Genomic DNA, 23,227 nt, shown 5'->3' on the forward strand with positions numbered 1-23,227 from the left:
CTACCCCTGCGAGTTATGGATTCGTCCCCGTCAGCAGTTCGTGATGGCCATTCCTAAGACTCGTCGATGGACCTGGTGAAAAATAAGCCCAGGAGCGTCCTTCGAATGCCTCGAATTACGAATCGCGCGCAGATGTGTACGTACGGGTGTGTGTAGAGGGTACTATGTGTGTTTGGAGAGAGTCTGGCTTGCCGAGAGCACGCGGTGTTGATGTTTCCTTTGGACGAGGAGGAGCGAAACGCACACTTGGAATAAATAGTGGATCCTGCAGGATACGTGGCTGCGTATCTGATTAAAGCATCTCTCCCTCGCGCGATATATATATGTACATGTATATATATATATATATATATGTATATATATAAGAGGGAATTCAGTTGGCAAGAGCAGCAGTCCGGAGACGGAGGCGATCGACTCGTAGACGTCGGTCTGCGCAGGCACACGATTAAATATTAAGGGTGTACTCAGCGAATACATTAGTAACGGCGGAGCAAGTTCTGCTTGTAGCGCAGACGCCGCAAACACAAAGGACCTCGCAAAGTTAAGAAAGCTTCGGAAGGGGATCCAGGATCTCCCCTCCTGGGAATCCTGCCACGTGCCATTATTCAGAACCTTCTCCCTCTCTTTTTTTTCATAAATACACTCCACTCAAACACCAGAAATAACTTTGCATCCCAGGGCTTAATTGCCTCTCGCTCGCTCCTTCGTTCATTCATTAACCTTTCAACAGCCACGCTTTAAACCCTCCCAAACACACACACGTATACACAGGCATTCTACTATATCTATCGCAACAATTGGAACGATTTCGCTGGAAATTAAAACACACCTCGTTTCCAGCCGCTAATTTCATTACACCCTCCAACGTTATACATTTGTTTATTTTGGCGTAACGGTAAAATGCTCGCTTTTTCTATACTTTAAAGGTCGTTCTATTTGTGGAACAATGAGGTCATTAGCAAAGATTCGGAATTCAGCGTATACAGTTGATAGTTTTAACGTTACTCGCAGGAGTCGCGTTCGTATCGTCCGTGTGCACCAGGTCCGAGTAGAAGCTAGGATAGTCCTTTCGATGCACGTGCGTCCAGCGTTGTTCCATATACCTCTAAGCGCGTCCATAGATTCTCTTTCCTATAAACCGTACGTCCATGATCGTCGATGCTCTCCACTGTGCGTCGCAACGTGCCATATTTCTTGGACTCGGAGCAGTGGTGGGACTTAATTGCAGCTTAAAGTAAGGCAGGAAATGGGCTGGAAGGTTAGCTGTAAAATATCGTTTCTTGTGAGAATGACTCGCGTTGATAATATACTGCTGATAATGGCTGGCAGGGAGCGAAACTTACCGAGAAAGGAGCGTGTAATGGATGGTGCATGACGCAAATACGATAACGTATCCGTACGAAATAATTTCGTTAGCACCGTTATCCTGGAAATCCTTCAGCTTGTTACTCCCGTCGATACTGCCGCTCCTGCTGCCAGCACTCGACTCCTCCGAGGAATCCGATCCTGAAAGGATAATAGCAATTTGCTTTTTACTCCATCTTATTGCAATCCCCGGCGATAAATACCCTCAGGATCGACGTCGTCGTCATCGTAAGCCACGCAGGCCTCTATCGCGTCGTCGCTGAAGAAACGGGAGCTAAAGTCTCCCGTCTTCTCCTCCCACTTTACCACCAACTTAAAAAATATCTCTCTTAAGCATTCGTCTTCCACCACGTCGACTCTCCGTCGAACAGTCCCTTACCTCCAGAACGTCGCAAGCCTCCTTATCGTATTCCGCCAGTTTCTTCGATAAACAATCTACGTCCGCGAGCGAGGCGTTCGTCACGTTCTCGCACAAGTAAGTTTCGGGATTGCATCCGGTGAGGGTCACTCTCATCTGACGAATCACCGGTGGCAGGTTCGGAGCTGAGACATCGTCCGCCTGCAAAGAAATTTCCATTCTTGCTCCAATCTCTCGTTCTCTATTATTTCCTATCTTTTATTTTGGATTTTACCCATCCGGACGCCACGTCAGCGATCAATTCGATGGTGTCGTTGTTGGATTTCACCACGACGTTTTTTATGCTCCAGCCGGATCCTTGGCAGCCGCTAAAACTCAAGTCCTGCTCGATCTGCGAAACGTCCATTCTCGTTTAGCTTCTTCCACGTCTCGTCGACGTTCGCTATATATATATATATATATATATATGCAGGTATACTTACGATTTTCGCGTGTCCGCTCAGAAGCAACGTCGTTAATATGTACAAAACTCGTTGCACTTTAAAGGATGACATTACTGGAAAATGTTTTATTCGTAAACAAGGACTAGTCCCTCTGGCAAGGATAAAAAATACACGTGCCAATATATACACGAGAGAGGAGCGACGTAGTTTCGTCCTTATATACTTACTTGTTAAATTAAAATGTGCTTCTCGCTGCAGGTTTTAAAATGTACTGGATAAAAAATAGAGCTCGAGGCATAACTAAGTGATAATATTCTGACGTAGGCACGCTTGTTACGTCGAGCCCCGTGCCAGTCACGTATTCTGCGTTCTACGCTTTTCTTACGTTTCTCCAGTATTTTCCTTCTCGGTTATACGACTCGAACCATCCTGGATTCTAAAAAACCTTTTTTTTCTCCCTCTCTCTCTCTCTCTCTCTCTTTCTATTTAGAAAAGTGCAAGAATCTTGATCGATGACGGGCGCGACTAAAATATCGAGCGAGAAATATTTCGTCGAGGAGAGCGAAGCAATCGTACGGAGGAGAAGAGTCGACGATTAGACCGTTGTACGAGCGCCGTCCTTGAATTATCCTTATCGCTCGGAAAACGAGTATTCTTAGAAAATTTCTATTTACCCTGGTTCTCCATTTAATCCGTAATTTTCTTATCGACGGTTCGACGATTCTCCTTCGAGTGCCTGTATCGTCCTTGGCGAAACACCCCTGTGTGTACGTACGAGCAATGGAAAGCGAGGAACGTTGGTTTTTGGGGAAGAGCAGAGCTCTCGCGGGGAGAAATATTAACGCTCCAATTATTATTCCAGTTCCCAGCGGAGAGGCTGAAGAAGGTGGGTGGGGATTTCTTTTCAGGGCGGAATCCGTGAATCGTGCGCGTTTTTCAGCAGAGACTCGGATGTTTTTCGCAGGGACCCTCGTAGTTTGAAGAGAAAGATAAAAATTTGAGTAGGAAAGCATGTGTCAAGATTGTAAAAGGGCGAGGTTTTAAAGTGGTGGAAACGTTGAATGTATAAAGGCTTATAAGGAAGGTCGTGCATATTCCAGGCTGCAGCTTAAATCCGAGTGTTTCAAGACGCGCGAAGGGGTTGCTCGAGCGAGAGCCGAGCTGGCATAATAGAACGTTTTGTTCGCGTTGACGGACATCAATATCGGCGAGTATTCCCTCGGAGGCCTTGAAGAATTTTAATGCGCCGGAGGAAGAATTTATTGCGACATAGAGTCCACGGTAATGGCGGAAATACGTATAAAAGTCTGAAAAAGGGTGAGCGCATTGTCGACGTCTAATGGCTTGCCCGGGGCGACACACGCAATTCACCCCCTCCCCTTTTAACCCCCTTTAAAGCGCGAGCCACCACCCCCCCCCCCCCCTCGTGGAAAAGCCTAAAGAGAGCCTCCTACGTACTCTCTGCCCATATTTGAATTCCCGCGCACTATATACTTTCAGTGCCCTTTTCAAAGAGTTTTTAAAAATTTAAGACCCTGGGCTAACAAATAAAATCCTTTTATTCGCGAAATTTTAGCCTCGTATAAAGTGAAATCACCTGGCAGCCGACGCCATTTTCGCCGGGCGTTAATAAATTTCCCGAGTGGATGTCGAGTGTGGTACGAGCTGCAGCGAGATTATTATCGCAGGATCTCGCGTTTATATCGATTATTAGGGCTTCGAGTGGTCCACGGTGTGTAGCATGATACTGGGAGGCCGACGAGCGTGTCTTTGGTATCCCAACACCTGGAGGAGACAAAGGGTTATTGCCTTGTATAAACCGGGCCAGTACCAGGTATGACGTAGAAGAGTATACGCGTGGAGCGACTCCCCCTCTTCGCTAATGTCCTTCGCCACCTGCTAAACCGCACCGGCCACTCCAAAAACTCCAATTTTTCTCTCCAGACGTCTCAGCTTTCTTTCGCCGACCTTCCCCTGCAAAAACATATACACGATTTAAAACCACAAATTACATCTCTCTCCCCGCGTATTATTTTCAATTTCCCCCACCGACTTTCGTTCGTTTGCGCGAAATTTCATTCCGGACCTTCCTCCTTACCTTACCATGCACGTATTCATGTATGTATATAGAAGCAAATCGATTTTTTCCTACCAAGCCGGATTTAACGCAAGTTGTATATATGGCATTGTAATAGGAGGCTCGCAGAAACTTAATCCACTCATCCTATTATGTCGATATAGCCCTGGAGGCTTCCGAAATTAAATGTAATTCCATTGAATGCAGTAGAAATAGCATTGTATTTATTCCATTGTACTGGATGATAAGACGGTACAACGGATGTAATATTCAGCAAATATTTAACCCAGCTGGATTAGATCGCAACATTGTCAAATGCCAAATTAATTCCACGATAAATGTACTCCACCATGCTCCAAATGCTGTACGTACGATATTTATTCAATTTTGCGTTTACCGTACACTGTATGTATGTAGTAAAGAGAGAGAGAGAGAGAGAGAGAGAGAGAGGCCAAGTTGAAAACAAAGGTGCACCAAGGGATAACGAGCCGAAAGTTTAGCAAAGCACGATTAAAATTGGCAAGAATTAGTTGGGTATTTTTCAGATTATCGTGCCCCAATTTCATAGGTTTCCATGATAGCATCATTATTAAAATGTAATTCACCTTCGCTGTCGCTTATCAACGCTTATATACAATTAGTGAGTTGCGCGAGTAATGGATGCATAATTAAACGACGTCTCGTACTTTAACGAAGTGCTTTTAGAGCTCCCGAAAACTAAAGCTTCTTTGAGCAAGGCGAAGCCTGGCGAAGATTGGGACGTGTACGGGAACACTGGCTTCTCGAGGATTAACAAGTCCTGGAAAAACTTCTCATCTTAACGTTCACTCTTGGAGCAGCTATTTTGCACTACCATCTCACTGCCTTTTTATCGCAAACATTTTTTCAAAACACTCTTTCTTATCTTGCTGCTGCTGCTGCTTCTCCTCAAGCTTTTGACCCAGTTATTGTTGTTGAAAGAAACGTAAGAGAGGCGAGAAGGCAAAGGAAAACAACAAGAAATACTTAACTCATCGTTAGTCTTCGTTTATTAATATCGCACGATACGTATATCACTTTCTTTATCATTGCTTACAAGACATTTTTTTGCGGACGCCACAAATGAGAGAGAGAGAGAGAGAGAGAGACAAAAAACAGAGAAATGCGTTTCAATGAAACTACAGCATTGGCAAGAATCATCTATGATTATATCATTTATATCGTTAGTACAGTTACTGAGAAATATAAATTGGAACCACTTTAGCAGTACAGCAATTAAGAGAATTTAACAAGATCATACAAATTACGGTATAAACGTATACGTGCATAGATGTGTCACTGTATGCGTGATCATGAGATTGTGTGTACAAGCGCATCCCTTTATCTATTGTCAAGTTGCACTTGTAAACATAGAAGACACCATTCGCTGATATTAAAGTAAATTATTATTGCTCAAATACAGTTAATTTCTTGCTCGCATTTATTATAGATTTGCTGAATTCGCCGACACACTCCTCCCTTTCTCGCCGGAATTCTACAAATCTTTCTTCAACATTTTTTTGTTCTTTATTTTATTTTTCAATCATTCTTTAAACTAACTTATACATTATTGCATTATTATACCGCAGTTCAATTTTTACAACCAAGTTTTTCTCGTTTCTCCGGTGCGAGTAAAATCAGTCGTGAGAGTTACGTATTACCGAAAAGATTTTACTGCAAATGAAAATTATTTACATTGATAATTAATTAGTAAATAAAAAAATAGGACTTTTGCTGATAAGCTTTACGAATTATTAGTTTCGTACAAGATCTATAAAACTTCTAGAATTATATACGCTGAACACAAAGAGATCATTTTACAGACTGTACAGATTGCGCCTAAAAACGGTTGAATGTTGAGTGTGGTCCGATAAAAATAAAATAGACGGGATTACAAAAGTAATTTGGCCTGGTTTCTTTTTTTTTCTACTATAAAATCAATACATAAACGTATGTATTCTAAGTTGTGCATAATTACAATCGTCGTCCCCCTAGCAAATCTTAAAAACGATTCAAGCAGCTTCGCTGGAAGAGTAAGATAAAATATACTAGATACGCGATTCACATAACAGATATTTAAACTAAGTCGTAGCAAAATACCTTTATCAAAGCAAATTATACAGGAGTCTAATGATTATCAAGTTCTTTTTTTTTTCTTTTTTAATATCTCAAGCGCCTCTTAAAATTTATAATGAGCCAATATGCATTTTCAACAGTCATATCACACGACTTAAGCACAGTCCAATTCGTAAAACCTCGGTTTCCCATTTTTAGGCCAGAAATACTCTTAACCTTACTATATCGATTAAACTTAATTGCAATTGAAATACCGAATATAGTTTAATAATAATTTACATTATATTACAATATGCAACTAACGTTATTACGAATAGAAAAAAAAACTTGTAGAACCAAAACCCTTAAATTAGTTTCCTAAGTATCTTAGAAAATTAAATGTAGTCAATAAGTTAGAGGAAGATTGAGCATCAAATAAACCTATCAATCTTCCACATTACTCGAGTAGACACACAGACTTTATAAAAAATGTAAAATCTTCATATGGCACAGTTATAGAGTATGTATGGCGGCCAATGCAGACTTTCGTTCAACTTGTAATAAATAGTTTGATTCGAGTTGCCAAAAATGTTTTTTTTTTGTTATGTCTCTACATGCAACTGAGATTAACGTGTTTATCGAAGATGAATCGATTTTTAACTCACAGCAAAAAATCTCTTCTTCGAAAATATTAATTCATAGAATTTTATTTTTTACCCGTAGCCTACCCAAGACATGGTCGTGTCCCCTCTTTGGCAACTCCACAGAAAAATGAACTGTAATATAACAATAACGGTATAATAATAAATATTCTTCGAGGAGAGAAAAGTGCTTTTTGTAATTTAATTTTATTACCTTTTCCTTCAAGTTGATTATACACACATTAAGAAGCTATTTATTGCACTAAACAATTCTTATTTCGTTGAGCCAAACCTGCCCGAGACAAGTCCCGTTCTATCTCATCATCGTCTTCGATACTGCAAAGCAAAATTAATGATAGACATATATATAATACAATATTTTTTAGCTCGAATAGAGACATTGAGACGAAATATCCAGATTACACTTACGCTCTTTCCTGCGTGTCCAAGTGATGAACCAGCTCGTCTCTCTTATTAACAATCGATACCAACTCTTCCAGTAACAGATTTTCTCGAATCTTCTGTTCCGGCGTTTTTCGCCAGTCTTCCACAGCAAGCATGCTTCTCAGTTCACGATTCAAGAGCTCGAAACGACGCTCCAGATCATCCTCCTTCTCCAAGATATTCAACTGCATCTGCCTTCGTAGCAAAGCATTTTTCTTGTTAACGAGGGTGAACCATAGTGACATCAATCTCTCCGTTTCCTCCTCGTTATCACTCTCCATAGCGGCGCGAAGCTGCTTCTCCAATTTTCCTGCCTGTATATCTATTTGACTCTGTTCCCTCTCGAGAGCTTCCAGCTCGTTTTGTATATAGGACGTCATGTCCTTACCCAACTATAATTAAACCAATCGATAAGCACACCTAATACAAACTATTCTGCCTTTTCTTAATCATCTGCTTAGCTTACCCCTTTAACGGTGTAAGGAGTTTTCTCCGGACTCGGTTTATCGGGAGAGATTCTCTCTATGATTTTGGAAAACGAGTATAAAGGCGAGCCAGTTTTCTTCTCACCTTCCAGTATGTTACCATTGTGCTCGGACTATAATTAAAAGAAATCAAATGTATTAAATTGACATTCTGGATGATCACTCTTTTGAGCATTTACTCAGATATTTACCTTGACGCTAAATCTGTCCCCAGGAGTAGAAGGCGTAACACTTCTTCTAGGACTATTGTTCTGATCATCGATCGACCTCTTATCGCTATTATTGTCATCGCTGAGCTGAGTCGGCGTTACACCCATTTTTACTTCAGCTATTAAACGCCTTGCTCTTTCTCGCAACTGTTGTTGTCTCTCGTTATCGCTCTGGGAATCAATCGGGCTAGTGGCAGCTGACATAAAACCTGATTTAGATCTTGATTCCAATAGTTGCCTGGCTCGTCGTCTCAGCTCGTCATGACGGCTTACCAGAGGCTACCGAATTCAACGACCAAACGTTACGCGTTTTTCTCATTTTCTAGATGCAAAGTCATAAAAAAACTGATAGAAGAGATAATTACATGCTGGACTCTTGGTTCTTGCATAGGAGACGAGGCTGGATACTCCAAGCTTCCGCGACTTCCTCGATCGACCACAGTGTCCTAAAAAACAATTTCCAACAATATTACTCTGTCTTTGTGTGCGCACATTAATATGGCAATACAAAAATCAACGTTTTCTTTTCAATTGTAAAAAGATCATGCAGTGAGATAAATCTTTTTCTGTCGATTATGTGGTCATAGGGATAAAAAAATCATGCACGTATAATACTGTGCTTAAGACAATAGTGCAGCCAATCATGCAAATCAAAATGTAGAACGAGCAGATAAACAAAGAAAAATTGTTATTATCTCGCATATACTAACATCACGGGTGGGCGATTGTGATTTCGTAATAGAGATTGACTGTGACCATTTATCATCTATAATCTGAATATTTTCCTCTTCATCGTCAGATCCGAATGGATCGGTTAATTGGCGACGAGTCATTAAAACAGGACGCTGCTGCACATGCTGCTGTACTCTCGTTGGAGATTTACTCTGTATTATTTTATCAAATAACAATGTGTCCCTTTTTATTAATCAACTCCTTCTCTTAAACTTACGCTTACACGATTTACAAAATGATTTCTTTAATTCAAAGGATTGATTTTACCTTTTCTCGAAATGCATATTTCTCTTTAGTCGGCGAGAGAACTTTGCCTAGAATGCTTTTTGAGCTGGCGAGAATGATGTCCTTAACATCCTTAACGCTGGACGGGGATTTGTCTTTCACGTCATCTTGATTGTCACTGTTGAGGCTTAAATGTAATTTATTTTTTAGCGAATCGATGCCAGTGTCATCCTTTTTGTTGTCAAATGGATTCGACCTGTGAAAATTTGTGTTACTGCAGAAGTTGTTTGAAAAACTTGACGTATGATCGATAGATCAAAATAATATATTACCTTCTATTATCAGTTTTATTATTTTTTAAGTCCAATTGTTCTTTCTTGCGTAGATTTATGATTTCTTGTCCAAACAGTTGAACACTGACATCGGTATCGTTATCAGTATTAAATCTACCTATCATGTAAGAAGACTCATCAGTGGTTTTTCCAATTTGGTGAACCTTCGACAAATATTTTTATATTATTTTACATATACTTATACGCATTTATTAAAATCAATTCTTAAAGGATAAGTCACCTCCAATTCGTGACCCGTGAAATGTGCCCTTAATTGGTATAAGTAAGTCATTACAGCTAATTTATCAGGTACGGTTAATATATCCATATCTGCTGGTTCTATCACTCTAGGAATTCCTAAGGCTTCTCCGGCATCAAATGCCTTTTTACAGTTTCCTTTCACGTCGTGCGGTAATAAGGAATCAATTTCGCTGCACGAGTATTATTTTTATATATTAAATTGCTTATAACTGCGTGTATGATCCTGCAATTAAGTACTTACATCATGTCTGGTCGAAAATAATGAATAATAGCACAGAATGCCATCCCATTGCGCCATGATGTAGTCAAATTTGTAACTTTAACTCCAGGATAATCCTTGGTTATATCTTTGCACCATTCCAATAAATCCTGACCTGGAGTAATGTCCCTCAATCTAGATACATTGGATTCATTCTTCTTGAAATCCAACAGTAGCAGTGGTAATCTCATTGTATTGTGTTCCTTATTTTTACTGAACAATTGTCCAAGATGAATATCGAGCAATCGAAGTTGCAATGAAAGTAAAAGAATGCACAGTAGACTTACTCATTTTCTGCAATAATGTTATCCTTTAATGGAGACTTTTCTTTGAACACATCCTTTATTCCTGTAAGGCTGATATCACGTAGGAAATTACCACCATCGTTTACCGGTGTTGTCTCATCTTTTGATAAACTGGCCACTGATAAGCAAAGCAAGATTAGACTAATAACATAATTTTCTTGACAACTAAGCAAACTTACCACTAATGGGAGTACTAGGTAACTCGCTTTCCGTAAGGCTGCTAGTCATCAGATCAAGCTGAGCCGATATGTCTAAAATTTCATCCAAATTTTGCCCAGACACTTCTTCAACATCCTCAGGAATGTCTTCATTGTCAAAATCATCCAACGGTGCAATATCACTGTTGTTATTCACAGACATCAAACTAGCCATACTCTGCATATCTTCATCCCTATATATAAAATTTAAATAATCAATAACACAGTAGAGTAGGGGGAGAAATTCTAAGGCTATCTCATTGAGATTATTGATTCTTACGTTGCCTTTCCTTCCCTGAGGAATACGCAAGATAAGGTACATTCCAAACTAGCACTGACAATTTTTTTAGAAGTTGGTTTCAACTCTAGCTTGAGCTGTTGTTGACTAGACTCGAGGGTTGCGTATCTTTTCATGTTAATATTAGCAGCAGCAACATGCCTTCTCTTTCCAGTCTGAGAAACCTGCAATAGGAAAAAAAATTATTAAAATATTCAACAAATGTGTACCATATATTTTTGATTAGTTCAATGATCAATCCTTACATCTTCTATAACAAATGTCCAGTCTTTGTCTTCCAACTCGTGAGTTCGAGGATCCTTGAACAGTGTCACTGAGACTGTATGATTATCAGGAACTGGCCAGCTAATAACACCTTTTAAGGGGTCACTTAAACTTGGCTCCCAGTCCAAGGGATCAGAGCTGACCCTTCTACTGCGTCTCGTCCAAACGACGCTCAACTTGTTTGGTTTCCTAATAAACGTAAATAAATAATGAAAAACTGCTCTCCATATTTTTATTCGCGAAAAAACCAAGACTCACCATTTGGTCGTAGTCTCGAGCGTAACTTCATGATAAGAAACAGTGAACTGAAATTTGGCAGCCCTCTTATTCACTCTCTGGAGACGTTTCCAGACAGAACTCATGTTTCTTATTGAGCTAGACTCTTAAAAAATTGATCACACAGCAAAGGCTCTCAATTTATTGCTTGGTCACAAGACAATGCATTTCTTTAAATGAATCGTGACGAAACTGAGCTGTCAGTGAAGCTCTTCCTTAATAGCAAAGGTTACGAGTTCAAGGTCTGTGATTATTCGCAGCAATTCAGTTGCATTGCGTCGAATGTTGTGTGTAAATTCAATCATCCGTGCTCTGCTGGGATGTAGATGTAGCTATATACCTGACTTATTCTCTATTTATAACTTTCATCGCCGACATTTTGCTAGCAGCTCTACTGTCATTTCCGTACAATGCTCTTTTCACAAGAACGACAGCTCCAAGACGAGACGGAAACTTCCGGATGAAGCAGCGCGCGAGCACTCTCGACGATCCCGATGATTGCGAAAACCGAAAAAAAACTTTTGCAATTAATCCGTAGGACGGTAGGACGTCACACACCAGGGTTAGGTAGTAGGTGAAGAGAAAAGTGGACGACAATGAGAGAGGAGGAGAAGGAAGTGTGGTGGAACGAAATTTACCGTAAGCGGTGAAGAACGTGAGAGCCAGTAAGCTTTCGGATGCATCGGTTCACCGTCAGATAGCGCGTCGATCGGCGTCGCTCGTTCGCTTGATTGACAACGTGGCCGGCAGATGGCGCGTCGATCGGCGTCGCTCGTTCGCTCGATTGACAACATGGCCGACAGATAGCGCGCCAATGCTAGCAATATTCAATGTTCCTATTCGAGGGAAAATTCAAAACTCTCCAAGAAACGCTCCACCACCACCACCTCCTCCTCCGTATCATTATAACCCGAGGAACCAGTTTCTCCAGCATCCCGATCGATCTCCCAGATATACATAAAACATAAATTCGAGGATCCAACGGAGAACGATTACTACTTTGTTTTACATTTTGTCGTTACACGTGGGATCGAGCCCGGGGCCTGGGAAAGTTGTTATTTCTCCTAATTGGCATTTATTTGAAAAAGAAAAAAGACTTATCGTGAGAGAGACTGGCACTATCTATCACGCTATGTTTAATAACAGATTTCCCCACGCGTCCAATGACACGGCATTTCTCGGAAGACAACAATTTCCAATGAATTGCAATTTTCTCAGCGCCTCTTATAAGAGTAACCAAGCGACAGGGAGCCAGTCGTAGATCGTTCCTCAAGCGAGCTAAATCCGATCGTTATCGCGCGCCCCATGCGTATTTTCCTCTTTTCCCGCACTCTTGTAACACACATGCGTCTCTGAAATGTCCATGCTATCGCTGATCGCGTACGAGTTCCTCGGGACAGCCATCTTATTGTTCGCCGGGCTCTACCTTTACTACAAATTGGTGGTATTCAAATTTTGGAAGAACAAAAATGTTTACAGTCCCGATCCAACGTTCCCCACTGGAAACGCCTTGCCGATGGTCACTGGCAAAAAGTCTCCCGGTAATTCACTATAATTATAATAATTATGGAGCGATGTATGAAAGAGAGCAAAATTCTATATTCAAATGTATACAATTGCGTTTTATACAGGCGAGGTCCTAGCCGAGCTTTACCTGCAACACAAGAAACTCCCTTTCATCGGTCTGTACATGTTCTTCAAGCCGAATCTCTTCGTCAATGACCTTGACCTGGTCAAGTTCGTTCTCACCAAGGAATTCGGCAGCTTCCACGATCGTGGAATGTACTGCAACGAGAACATCGATCCTTTGTCCGGTCATCTGTTCTTGTTACCCGGCAAGAAGTGGAGGAACCTGCGCGTCAAGCTCACTCCCACTTTCACTTCCGGTAAAATCAAGCAAATGTTCCAGATTTTGAAGGAGAGTGGCGATGGCCTGGCTAAATTTTTGGACAGGGAAGCCTCGATCTCGGACTCTTTGGAGATCAAGGACATCTTTGCCAGGTGAACCATTTCGAAGTTATCAAATCTCGAGGATCCTTTTTATCAGTATATAAACGTTAAAACGTTAAATTAACAAAGAAATGATTCATACAAATACATGCATTCGGACGTGCAAGTCATCTCGCAACGAACGTTTAATTGACATCGATGAGTTTGATCCAACGAATTAAATTTGGTCAGATCCCAATACTTTTCTCGTTAATTTTCTAACGAATAAACCAAGTGCGTATCTCAGTGCACGTGTTCGCAGCAAAATACTCGTTTGATTCGAACGATTTTTTCTCTACTCAGGTACTCGACCGACAATATAATGAGCACCGCATTCGGAATAAATTCCAATTCGATGGAGAACCCAGACTGCGAATTTCGATATTGGGGTAAAAAGGCGTTCGAGCCCAAAGCAGTGGTCAATACTTTCACCATGTTCGCCCCGAAAGTGTTGGAGATTTTTTCAGTTCCGTTCACGGACAAAGGAGTAACAAAGTTCTTCATGAACGCGTTCGAGGAGACGGTGAAGTATCGCGAGAAGCACAACGTCGTGAGAAAGGATTTTCTCAATTTGATCATGCAGTTGATGAAGAACGGATACGTGGAACCGGACGAGGACAAGTCCAACTCGAGCAATCAGGAGAATGGCAGTGAGTGCATTGTTCACGAGGAATTATTGTAGATAGATACAAAGTAACGATATGAGGTGGAAGGATGTAATGGTTGATTCATTTTAGAGGCTAATTATAACAAATTGACGATGGAGGAAGGAGCTGCTCAAGCTTACGTATTTTTCGTCGCTGGTTTCGAGACCTCCTCCACAGCGGCCACTCATTGCCTGTACGAGCTTGCGCTACACCAAGAAATACAAGACAAAACTCGAGAAGAGATCAACGCGACCTTGAAGAAATACGGAGGTCTCACTTACGACAGTATCAACGACATGCCTTATTTGACCAAGGTCATAAATGGTTCGTCATTTTATTATTTCTTTTGCGATTCTTCGCTTTTTCTTCATGATTAAAACAGTCTTCACGAAGGTTTTAATATATATATATATATATTTTTTACAGAGACCATGAGGAAGTATCCTCCAGTCCCAGTCCTAAATCGAATCTGCACGAAAAAAGTGCAATTACCAAACAGCGACGTTGTCATTCCTGAAGGTACCACCATCACTATCCCCATTTTTGGGATCCAAAATGATCCAGACATCTTCCCTGATCCAGAAAAATTCGATCCTGAGAGATTCAGCGAGGAAAACGTTGCTGCCAGGCACTCCTACGCTTTTCTACCTTTCGGAGAGGGCCCTCGGGTCTGCATAGGTAAACTCGAAGAATGCATGAAAAAAATCAAGAAAATTCTTGATAAACTTTTTTTTATCATTTTCAGGCATGAGATTCGGCCTCGTACAAACGAAAATTGCTCTTGTCAGTGCTCTGACGAATTTTAGATTCAAACCCAGCAAGAAAACTCAGGTTCCACTGATCTTCGATGGCGGCAGTCTGATCTTGACTCCTGTGGATGGAATTAACCTCAAAGTTGAGAAGATTTGATTAAGCGAATGACTATGATATTTGTACTGTCCTGTATACGTTCGTTGCAATAAACGACAAACGTATGTTACGTTACCTAATTTGCATACTCGTCTCTCAGTTATTAGAATAAAAACAGTTCGCGTTAAGAGTCTTTCGTGCTCTTCCTGCCTGCTTTTTTCTAACGTACTTAAATACGCATATATAATAATTTGAATGCTGGTGATGCAACGCAGACAGAAAACAATTGTCAAGCAAATTTCAGCATCGTGACTGTATACGTGCACGCCAGTGATTAGCAGATCGTTAAGATTTAATTGCACGCGATAAAGAGAGGATGTCATTTGTTAGGACAGGTTTGTCGAGATGAAAAATTTGATTGATCACCTGGAAATCTCGGAATTAACACAGCTTAGAGAACTAAGCTATATTTAACGTGAAATGTATATATAAGCATTGTTTAATTAATTTGTTTTTTATTATGTTTGTTTTATCGTGCCATTCGATATAAGTAGACATGTGCTTTATTGTTCCGAAAGAATGTCCTTTATTCGATTTTTGTAACAATCATCAAACTGGCGAGGATCATAAAGGGAACATTGTTCTCATTACGTACTGATGAAAATGATTCAGCCCGCTCGCCAATGAAACTTTGCACGATACTGCATTAGGAGAACGAGAGATCGTGATCGTGATTGCGATATTCAACGTATGATAATTATATGCGGTGCTAAAACCTGTTGGGAATCCTCGTAGGCATTGAAAACACGAGTCAAGGCTGGTTGAAAAGTTCAAATTTCTGATATCTGGGTAATTAAAGAATTTTTATTTATTTATTTTATTTTGTCTTCTTCTTCTTCTTCTTCGAAGCAGAGAAAATCAATTCAGGAGACAAAAATCAAGCTTCTGTAATCGCGAATGCTCTTATCAGAAATTTTGCTGATTTTGCTCGTCTCTTCTCCGCGAACGACGATAGAAAATGACTCGACGATTTCTGTTTTGCTCTGATGGAAAAAACTGGTCGTTTATGCGATCAATTTTTGTACCGGAGACGTTCGAAGCATTCACGCACGAACCTTCCAAGTGAAGCGAGCGTCGAGCACTGCTCCATAAAGTTGTGATAATTTTTCTGCACGCAGTTTTCAAAATGTTCGACTGGCTGAAATATTTGCTACTGAATTTTATCATTGCAATCTCGTTCCTTCTGTGTTTATTCTACTTGTATTGCAAATTTGTGGCTTTCGAGTATTGGAAAAAATTGAACGTTCCTCACATAGAACCAATCTTTCCACTTGGCAACCTTCTTCCATTCGTTTCTGGAAAAATTGCGGTCGGTGAGTGGTTTATCATTAAGATTTTTTATCTCCATCTTAACGACACTTTTCGATCTCTCTTATCTAAACAGTAAACAGATGTCTATCTGCGTTTTCTTTCGAAGACGAGAAACATTGTTCCTGAGGAATTATAATCGTGCGATTTTTTCCAGGCGATTTTATGAAGGACGCGTACCTGAAGTTTGCGGATGAGCAATTTTTCGGTATTTACACGTTCCACAGGCCGAATTTCATACCGGTCCATCCGGAAGTACTCAAGTTCATCCTGGCGAAGGAATTCTCGAGTTTTCACGATCGTGGTTTGTACTGTGACGAATCCCTCGATCCGTTGACCGGTCATCTATTTCTGAACTCTGGCAAAAAGTGGAGGAACCTTCGCGTGAAGCTCACGCCAACTTTCACTTCCGGAAAAATTAAACAAATGTTTCCGGTGCTGAAGAGCAGCGGGGAACAGTTGAGGCTGTTCCTGGACAGTCAAGTGGAAAAATCTGGAAGCGTTGAGATTAAGGAGACCTTTGCGAGGTACTTTTTCACATTGTTGCTGAAATTCTTTCCTTTCGCAATTTTCATTTCCACATCCTCCGATCTATGGCAAGACCATGAAAAAAGTGCAAAGTGTAGTTTTCGATGACCTTCCTCGAGATGGAATACGATATTTTTAAAACCGCGAGGATTATGTTGATACAGCACTTTGTTGAAACAACAATTTAACCTTGAATCATGAACGAAGAAAAATTAACGTTATAATTTTTCCCTCGCAGATATTCTACGGATGTGATAATGTGCGCCGCTTTCGGTGCGGATTGCAACTCGCTGCTGGACCCCGAAAGCGAGTTTCGTTATTGGGGCAAAAAGTTCTTCGCGCCAAGACCGTTGAAGAACACGCTCATTTTGTTCGTTCCGAAACTCATGCAATTCCTGAGGATACCGGCCACTGACCCCGGGGTCTCGTCGTTCTTCATCAAAATATTCCAAATGACCGTGGGGCATCGGAGGGAACAAGGACTCGTGAAAAAGGACTTTTTGAATCTAATCATGCAGTTGATGGATAGAGGATACGTGGACGTTGACGATGAAAAGGACAGCGTCGACTGTAATTATGAAATATCATTCGTTATATCTATATATACTAACACTTGCAAATATTTTTTCAGATGGTAAGTATATATATTTCTTATAACGATAAAATTATTCGTAAATTGTATCAACCAATTTCTTCGTTATTGCGCTACAAGTGTTTATTGAACAATTTATTCTCAGTGAAATGTATATTAATTGCTTCGATAAGAGAATAAAACTCGTATAATTTCCAGTAAATTTATCAAACGAGACGAAGAAGTTAACGATGCTCGAAGGAGCCGCACAGGCATTCGTATTTTTCTTGGCTGGATTTGAAACTTCGTCCTCGACAGCGACCCACTGTATGTACGAGATGGCCTTGAACCCTGATATTCAAGAAACTCTTCACGAGGAGATCGTCTCCATGGTGAATAAACACGGGAGCTTGAGCTACGAGGCTATAAACGAAATGACGTACCTTCACAAAGTGATAAGTGGTTTGTGCATGAAACAGAGATTTTTTCATTCAAATTTGTTATACTTGTATAAAGTATATCGTTTAATTGTGTGGGAATAATCGTTAGAAACTCTGAGGAAGTATCCGTCCTTACCGATCCTCAATCGAGTAGTGACGAAGACAGCGAAACTGCCAAATTCTGACGTCACTCTTCCAGAAGGGACTCTGGTAATGGTTTCCGTTATAGGATTGCATCACGATCCCAAATATTACCCGGAACCGGATAAATTTGATCCGGAGAGATTTTCCGATGAAGCCATTTCTTCCAGACCTCCTTACACTTATCTTCCATTCGGCGAAGGTCCCAGAATATGTATAGGTAAAATATTATATATTTACAGAAATTTTTAGCTTTAAATTTAAGCAAAGAAGCTATACAGTTTAATGATTAAAATTAATGCTGCGATAAATTGTGCATGTGCCAATATATTTCTTTTGTGTGCGTGTCTTCGAGCTTTAATTACGATAATTATTGCAATTCTCATTAATACTCTACTTTATCGTTTCAAGGCATGAGATTCGGTATGATACAAACCAAAGTAGCCGTTGCCAATGCTCTCTACCACTTCAAGTTCAGTCGTGGACCGGAAACTCCGTATCCACTCAAATACGACAAGGGAATCATTACGATGACCCCGAAGAGTCAAGTGAACCTCCTGATCGAACGACGAAGTAAATAAACTATAGCCTTTAAAAAAAAAAGCTTCTCTCCCAATTATATAACATTACCATCTTTTCATACTCCACAATTTCTTCGTGTTTACTAAAGTTCATCAAACTCTACCAACATTATACTATATACATGTATAGATAATTAGTATATCTCTAAAAAATTAACGCTGCGCGCACGATTAAACTCGACTTAGCGAGAGAAAAACCAACAACAACAATGCATAAATCACGTTCAACGACTATATATATTACAGCAATAACCCACAAAAAGCGCAATCTGGGTGAGGGAATAAAAGAATGCGACCCAGAGGAGCGAATTATTCGAATTTATTGAGCTCTGGCACACTGGGGAAGACGTAAAAAATGGAAGAAACTGACATGGTGTGGGAGGAAGGAGTTAGGAGGGGGTGGGGGGAGAGAAAAAAAGAATGAGATGACACCTATGCAAAGTTCTACTCGGAGAATCTATTAAAGGGCGTATTGAGAATATCCAGCGTATCCCTTGAGGCTCTTGTAGTCGAGCTGAGCTTCCGGTACCGAGTTGGTCAATTCCCTGTGCAGAAGATGATCCGGAGCTATGGCCAAGGTCCTCTCGGGTATTATGGCCACGAGAGAGGTTCTCTCCTCCAGAGGGTCCTCGAGCTCGAGGTGAGCGTACGCGGATTGGTCCGCCTGCAGCTGCTTGGAGGGCTTCTGGTGGGCCACCGCGGCCGCAGCGGCGTCAGCGGCGTGAGCGGCCGCAGCCGCAGCGTTGTTCTGCGCGGTCTGGGCCGCCGCCGCGGCCTTCTGCGCGGCCGCCTGCGTCGCCTCGAAGTCCACCCTGGCCTTGGCCAGCTGGTCGTCGATGTTGTGGGCCCTGACCTTGGCCTGACCCACCATGGTGGTCTGCGCCGCGAGCTCCGCGGCGGCCTCCGAGGCCGCCTGATTGGCGTGCTCCAGCGTGGCCTGGGCCGCGTTCAGGGCCGTCTGAATCACCTGAACCTGGTGCATCGCCTGCTGCGCCGAATTCTGCGCCGCCGTTGCTGCCCTCTGCGCCTGCTGCAGCTGCATCTTCTCGCCGTCTATGGCCTGGTGGGCGTCGCGACTCTGCTGCTCGAGGCCCATGAGGATTATCTGTTTACCCGCCAGGGCGGCAGCAGCGGTGGCCGCTGACTGCGCAGCTGCCTGGGCCAGAGTATTCTTGGCCGTGTACGCTGCCTGACTCGCGGACGAGTGCTGATTGTTCAGCTGCGTGTTCGCCTGATCCGCCGCTCCCTGGGCTATGCTCACCTGTGCCAAGATTTTTTTTAATATACTTTCCTTGCGTACTCTGCAGGTATTTCTGGTACCAGTGACGTCACAGCGCTACTTCGCACTTACCAATCCCCCACCCACGCTGTAGCCGACCTTTCCATGGCCCCCGCCGTGACTCGCCGCAGCCGCGACGTCCACGTACTCCTCGTAGGCTGGCTCCAGCACCGGCTCCCTGGCGTACTCGTACTCGTAGCCCTCTATGTCGTGCTGCCGCGCCGTTCTCTCCTTCTTCGAGTCCTTCTTCGGCGCCCCGTTCACCACCACGAACAACCAGACCAGTGTCACCAGAAGTATCCTCATCTTTCTTGCGCGATCTGTGCAAGATTTTCTTTTTTAATGAATCATCGTACGCAGCTTACAGGTACCAACCCTCTTAAAATTCACCGTGGTTCCTCATGAATGAATCCGAGCGTGCAGAATTTATTTGCACTGTACCCGAGCGCATTATTGCGCAAGGACTTTTTCCACGCGAGAATTTCTCCGGTAAGCACGCTCCGCTAATTCGTAGGAAACCAGTGACATCAATGTTACCGCCGGTTCGATCGCTCCAATCGATTATTTCGTGCCCGATTGCATTGTAGCCACCCGAGAAAGCGAGACAAATCGTGCGTGATAAATCTGACGAAACTTTTCCGATTTTAGAACCGTTGTTATATCCAACGTCCACGATCGTCAAGATCCATGATCCAGATTTTTTGCCCCCCCCCCCCTCCCCTCTTATTTGCGCTCTTCTGCCAATTTCTTCGTCCCTCCATGGCGGCGAGTGAAAAATTTTGCGAGAAGCCCGCGAAGCGCGGAGGGGGAGAGAAAAATACTGTGGAAAATGGGGAAAACTCTAAACCGGTTCGGTCTCGGTCTGTAAAGTTCGCGCTTTGGTGGTCGTTGCCGCATTTTTCCTCGGGGATCCTTTCCAATCGTGCGTTTCGTTGACGTCACACAAATCTGCATAACACACGCGTCACCATGTTACTGCAACTAACGCACTACGTTCGATCCCGATAATTCTAGATCCTTGAGAAAAAACATTCGATCCGGAGCACCGATTGAGAACCGTGAATTTATTTAAAAAAAATTCTACAATTCGCACAACGACACGTGGAAGGATTTGAAGGAAGTATTTTTAATGGATGTTAGTATATTTTTGCAATGGCGATTAAAGGTCCAGCAATTTTTGGAGATCGAGGAACCGTGTTAAGGTCGAAAGAATGTCTAGATCGGTTATTGGATGGATCTTCAGGGTTTACAGAGGAAAAAGCGAAAAGGGCTGTTAAAATTGAATGATTGTAACGTTTTTGGGTGAATTTATAGTCAGATAGTACTTACGGATAGTCGAATCGTGGAAGTCTGGCAGGATCTGAGCTGTCCTTGCTCGGGGAAAGAGCTTAGAACTGGATACTACTTGGGCAGTGATCGTACCTCTTATACTACTGCTCACTGGTCCAGTTCCCAGTTACTGTGTATATATATATATATATATACAGTGAGGAAGGGGTCGCCCATTCAAAATTAAGGGTAAGTTTCACCGATCAACGCCACTTACAAATTTCCTACCAAAAAATCCACCTCATTCCTGCAAAAACTTTGCATAAAAACGTTCTATTAGTTTTTACTGTAAAATACTCCATAAACTCCCCCCCCCCCTCCTAAATTTATCAAAGTCCATAAAATTGATAAAACGTCATCTCTCCACTTCCTTCAAACTTCACGCCGTTAAAATCGATCGATCACTCGGCTTGTTGTTTTTTCAACTCTCATTCCATCGTCCGCTAATTTTCCTTCGTTTCACACCGGAACCAAACGAAGAATCTTGCAGTGGGAATTGGGCCTGCGAGGGTCCTAGGGCCCTCCTCGTGACGCAGTCGCTTCGCTGCGATATGAAACTAAAGTTTTTCCTCTCCCGCATCTTGATAAGTAAGTGGAGCAAATTATTTCGAGTCGAGAACGAGACTAACCAAAAAATTTCGACAAAGTTTTCCTGATGCTCGCTGAGGTTCTCGCTGGATTCCGGAGATCTCGGCTGGTGAATATGGAAGTTGGAGGGGGTGATGAGTGTACTAACATTTCATAGACCTTTTCTCTCGATAATTTTATATTTATTGATTTTAAAAGGAAAGGTCGCCAGGATTGACTGGTAGAGGGGATTGTCTGCAGAATGGCGCGTCGAGCGTTCAAAAAAAAACAGCGGAGAAGGCCAGTAATATCGCTCAGAAAGCTGCCCAGGAGGCGAAGGCTGCTTCGGATGCTCAGAACATCGCTGGACAGCAGGCGGCACACCAGGTGAGATTTCTTCGGCTTCGGGAAGCCAGCACCGGTGAAAAACGAGCGGTAAAATTTGCAGGTCAAAGTTCAGTTGGCGGAGAAGGCGATAAACGCGGCAAAAGCTGCGGAGGTTGTGCTTTCCGGGAAGAAAGCTCTGGTGGAGCAGCTTCAGGAGGAGGTCAAGGAGGCCCAATCGGTGGTCCAAGAAGAGAGCCAATCGCTCCAGCAAACTCAAAACAACGCAAATGCTGCTGTCCAGGCTGCCAGAGAGTCCCAGGAACAGGTTACCAAAGCTCTTTCATGGCTTTTCTATATATAGGAATTCTATACATATATAGAGAAAACATCTATTAAACGCTAACATTATAAAAAAAATAATTTTCCAAATTGAATTTCTCCAACGATGATCTTCTTGATTTAACCTTAAAAATTCTCAATTCAAAACATTCGTGATTTTTTTTATCAAAGTTTCTTATCTGCAATTATATACATATATTGCTAATTTATTATTTAATCTCGTTATAATTAATATATTTTGCAATTCATTTTATCGAATAAATCCTCCCATTTATATATATATATAACATTATCTGCTGAAAGTGAGGCACCTCTGACGCCCTAGAGCTAGAAAGTAAAAATTCATTTATCTACGTAAGTTTGTCGATAGATATCAATCGTTTAAGACCTCTTCGAACGCAAATAGAAAGGAGCTTGTAAAAAACGTGCAATGTAAAAAATTCATCTCTTGCAATCGACGAGATAACATTTTTTAGGTTAATGCATCTATGATCTAGAGCGTGTTCGATAATAAGAGCTACCTTGTCCATGTATGCACACATATGCATGTAGATCATGCATGACTTTGTTGCACAGGTGAAAACACTGAGTCGAGCGATGCAAACGGCAAAGGCGAACGTGGCGAACGCCGAGGCCGCTGCGAGAGGCGCTCAGCGTGCGCTGACCGAGAAGGAGGAACTGCTGGATGCAGCGAAGAGGCGCGTGGACGAGCTCAGCGAACAGCTCAGGGTCGCCAAGGACGACCTCATCAAGACCAATCGCGCAGCCGAAAAAGCCAAGGCAGCTGCGCGCGAGGCCAAGGTCAACGCCATCAGGAACAAACGAAGACTCGTCCGCTCCAAGAAGAAGCACCGGCGCTTCCTGCAAGACCAGGAGGACTCACCGTCCTTCCACGATTCAGCGGTCCTTCCACCAGCGCGCTAAACCGTCCTCGCACGACGCATGTACGAATAAACGGACATTTTTATATAGCAGAGAAGTTCCAGAAATGTGGAAATGTCCGTTCTTTTCTACGTGTACCGTGCGAG

General features: G+C 42.2%; 5 protein-coding genes across 8 annotated transcripts; 2 read left to right on the plus strand and 3 right to left on the minus strand.

Annotated features, from left to right (window-relative positions):
• Positions 1-830: 830 nt before the first annotated feature.
• LOC136783113 (uncharacterized) lies at positions 831-2,540 on the minus strand. Of its 2 annotated transcripts, none has more exons than XM_066742973.1 (7): positions 2,394-2,540; positions 2,206-2,279; positions 1,998-2,114; positions 1,745-1,924; positions 1,569-1,677; positions 1,344-1,506; positions 831-1,263 (listed from the first exon to the last, which is right to left on the minus strand). In XM_066742973.1, exons 2-7 carry the CDS (start codon positions 2,275-2,277, stop codon positions 1,260-1,262), a joined length of 645 nt encoding a protein of 214 aa, XP_066599070.1. In that variant the 5' UTR covers positions 2,278-2,279; positions 2,394-2,540; the 3' UTR covers positions 831-1,259. The 2 variants fall into 2 exon arrangements, with proteins under 2 accessions (XP_066599070.1, XP_066599071.1); XM_066742974.1 differs by having other exon boundaries at positions 2,206-2,317; positions 2,394-2,436.
• A 2,705-nt stretch (positions 2,541-5,245) lies between these two features.
• On the minus strand, positions 5,246-11,926 carry Ehbp1 (Eps15 homology domain containing protein-binding protein 1). 2 transcript variants are annotated; one of them, XM_066742971.1, is made up of 16 exons: positions 11,227-11,926; positions 10,950-11,157; positions 10,687-10,868; positions 10,389-10,600; positions 10,192-10,327; positions 9,887-10,117; positions 9,626-9,815; positions 9,385-9,548; positions 9,095-9,308; positions 8,806-8,979; positions 8,461-8,541; positions 8,078-8,374; positions 7,868-7,999; positions 7,387-7,793; positions 7,172-7,293; positions 5,246-7,092 (listed from the first exon to the last, which is right to left on the minus strand). In XM_066742971.1, the coding sequence occupies exons 1-15, from the start codon at positions 11,328-11,330 to the stop codon at positions 7,212-7,214; spliced, it is 2,814 nt and encodes a 937-aa protein (XP_066599068.1). In that variant the 5' UTR covers positions 11,331-11,926; the 3' UTR covers positions 5,246-7,092; positions 7,172-7,211. The 2 variants fall into 2 exon arrangements, with proteins under 2 accessions (XP_066599068.1, XP_066599069.1); XM_066742972.1 differs by lacking the exon at positions 8,806-8,979.
• A 563-nt stretch (positions 11,927-12,489) lies between these two features.
• On the plus strand, positions 12,490-18,424 carry LOC136783122 (uncharacterized). Its single transcript, XM_066742983.1, has 12 exons — positions 12,490-12,785; positions 12,876-13,245; positions 13,537-13,883; positions 13,971-14,204; positions 14,307-14,558; positions 14,626-14,788; positions 15,858-16,102; positions 16,255-16,624; positions 16,864-17,195; positions 17,416-17,658; positions 17,746-17,997; positions 18,189-18,424. The coding sequence occupies exons 1-12, from the start codon at positions 12,602-12,604 to the stop codon at positions 18,356-18,358; spliced, it is 3,162 nt and encodes a 1,053-aa protein (XP_066599080.1). The 5' UTR covers positions 12,490-12,601; the 3' UTR covers positions 18,359-18,424.
• A 126-nt stretch (positions 18,425-18,550) lies between these two features.
• LOC136783180 (glycine, alanine and asparagine-rich protein-like) lies at positions 18,551-21,860 on the minus strand. 2 transcript variants are annotated; one of them, XM_066743106.1, is made up of 3 exons: positions 20,967-21,860; positions 19,710-19,957; positions 18,551-19,619 (listed from the first exon to the last, which is right to left on the minus strand). In XM_066743106.1, the coding sequence occupies exons 2-3, from the start codon at positions 19,941-19,943 to the stop codon at positions 18,819-18,821; spliced, it is 1,035 nt and encodes a 344-aa protein (XP_066599203.1). In that variant the 5' UTR covers positions 19,944-19,957; positions 20,967-21,860; the 3' UTR covers positions 18,551-18,818. The 2 variants fall into 2 exon arrangements, with proteins under 2 accessions (XP_066599203.1, XP_066599202.1); XM_066743105.1 differs by lacking the exon at positions 20,967-21,860 and having other exon boundaries at positions 19,710-20,313.
• LOC136783124 (tol-Pal system protein TolA-like) lies at positions 21,750-23,123 on the plus strand (the record flags this gene model as incomplete). Its single annotated transcript, XM_066742984.1, has 3 exons — positions 21,750-21,920; positions 21,982-22,185; positions 22,776-23,123. Coding segments are annotated over 3 exons (723 nt in total), but the record flags the coding sequence as incomplete, so codon positions are not given.
• Positions 23,124-23,227: the final 104 nt, after the last annotated feature.

Source organism: Prorops nasuta, unplaced genomic scaffold (genome assembly GCF_024137725.1).
Source record: "Prorops nasuta isolate Cenicafe-Biocafe unplaced genomic scaffold, Cenicafe_Pnas_1.2 PNAS00032, whole genome shotgun sequence".
Classification (NCBI taxonomy): Eukaryota; Metazoa; Arthropoda; class Insecta; order Hymenoptera; family Bethylidae; genus Prorops; species Prorops nasuta.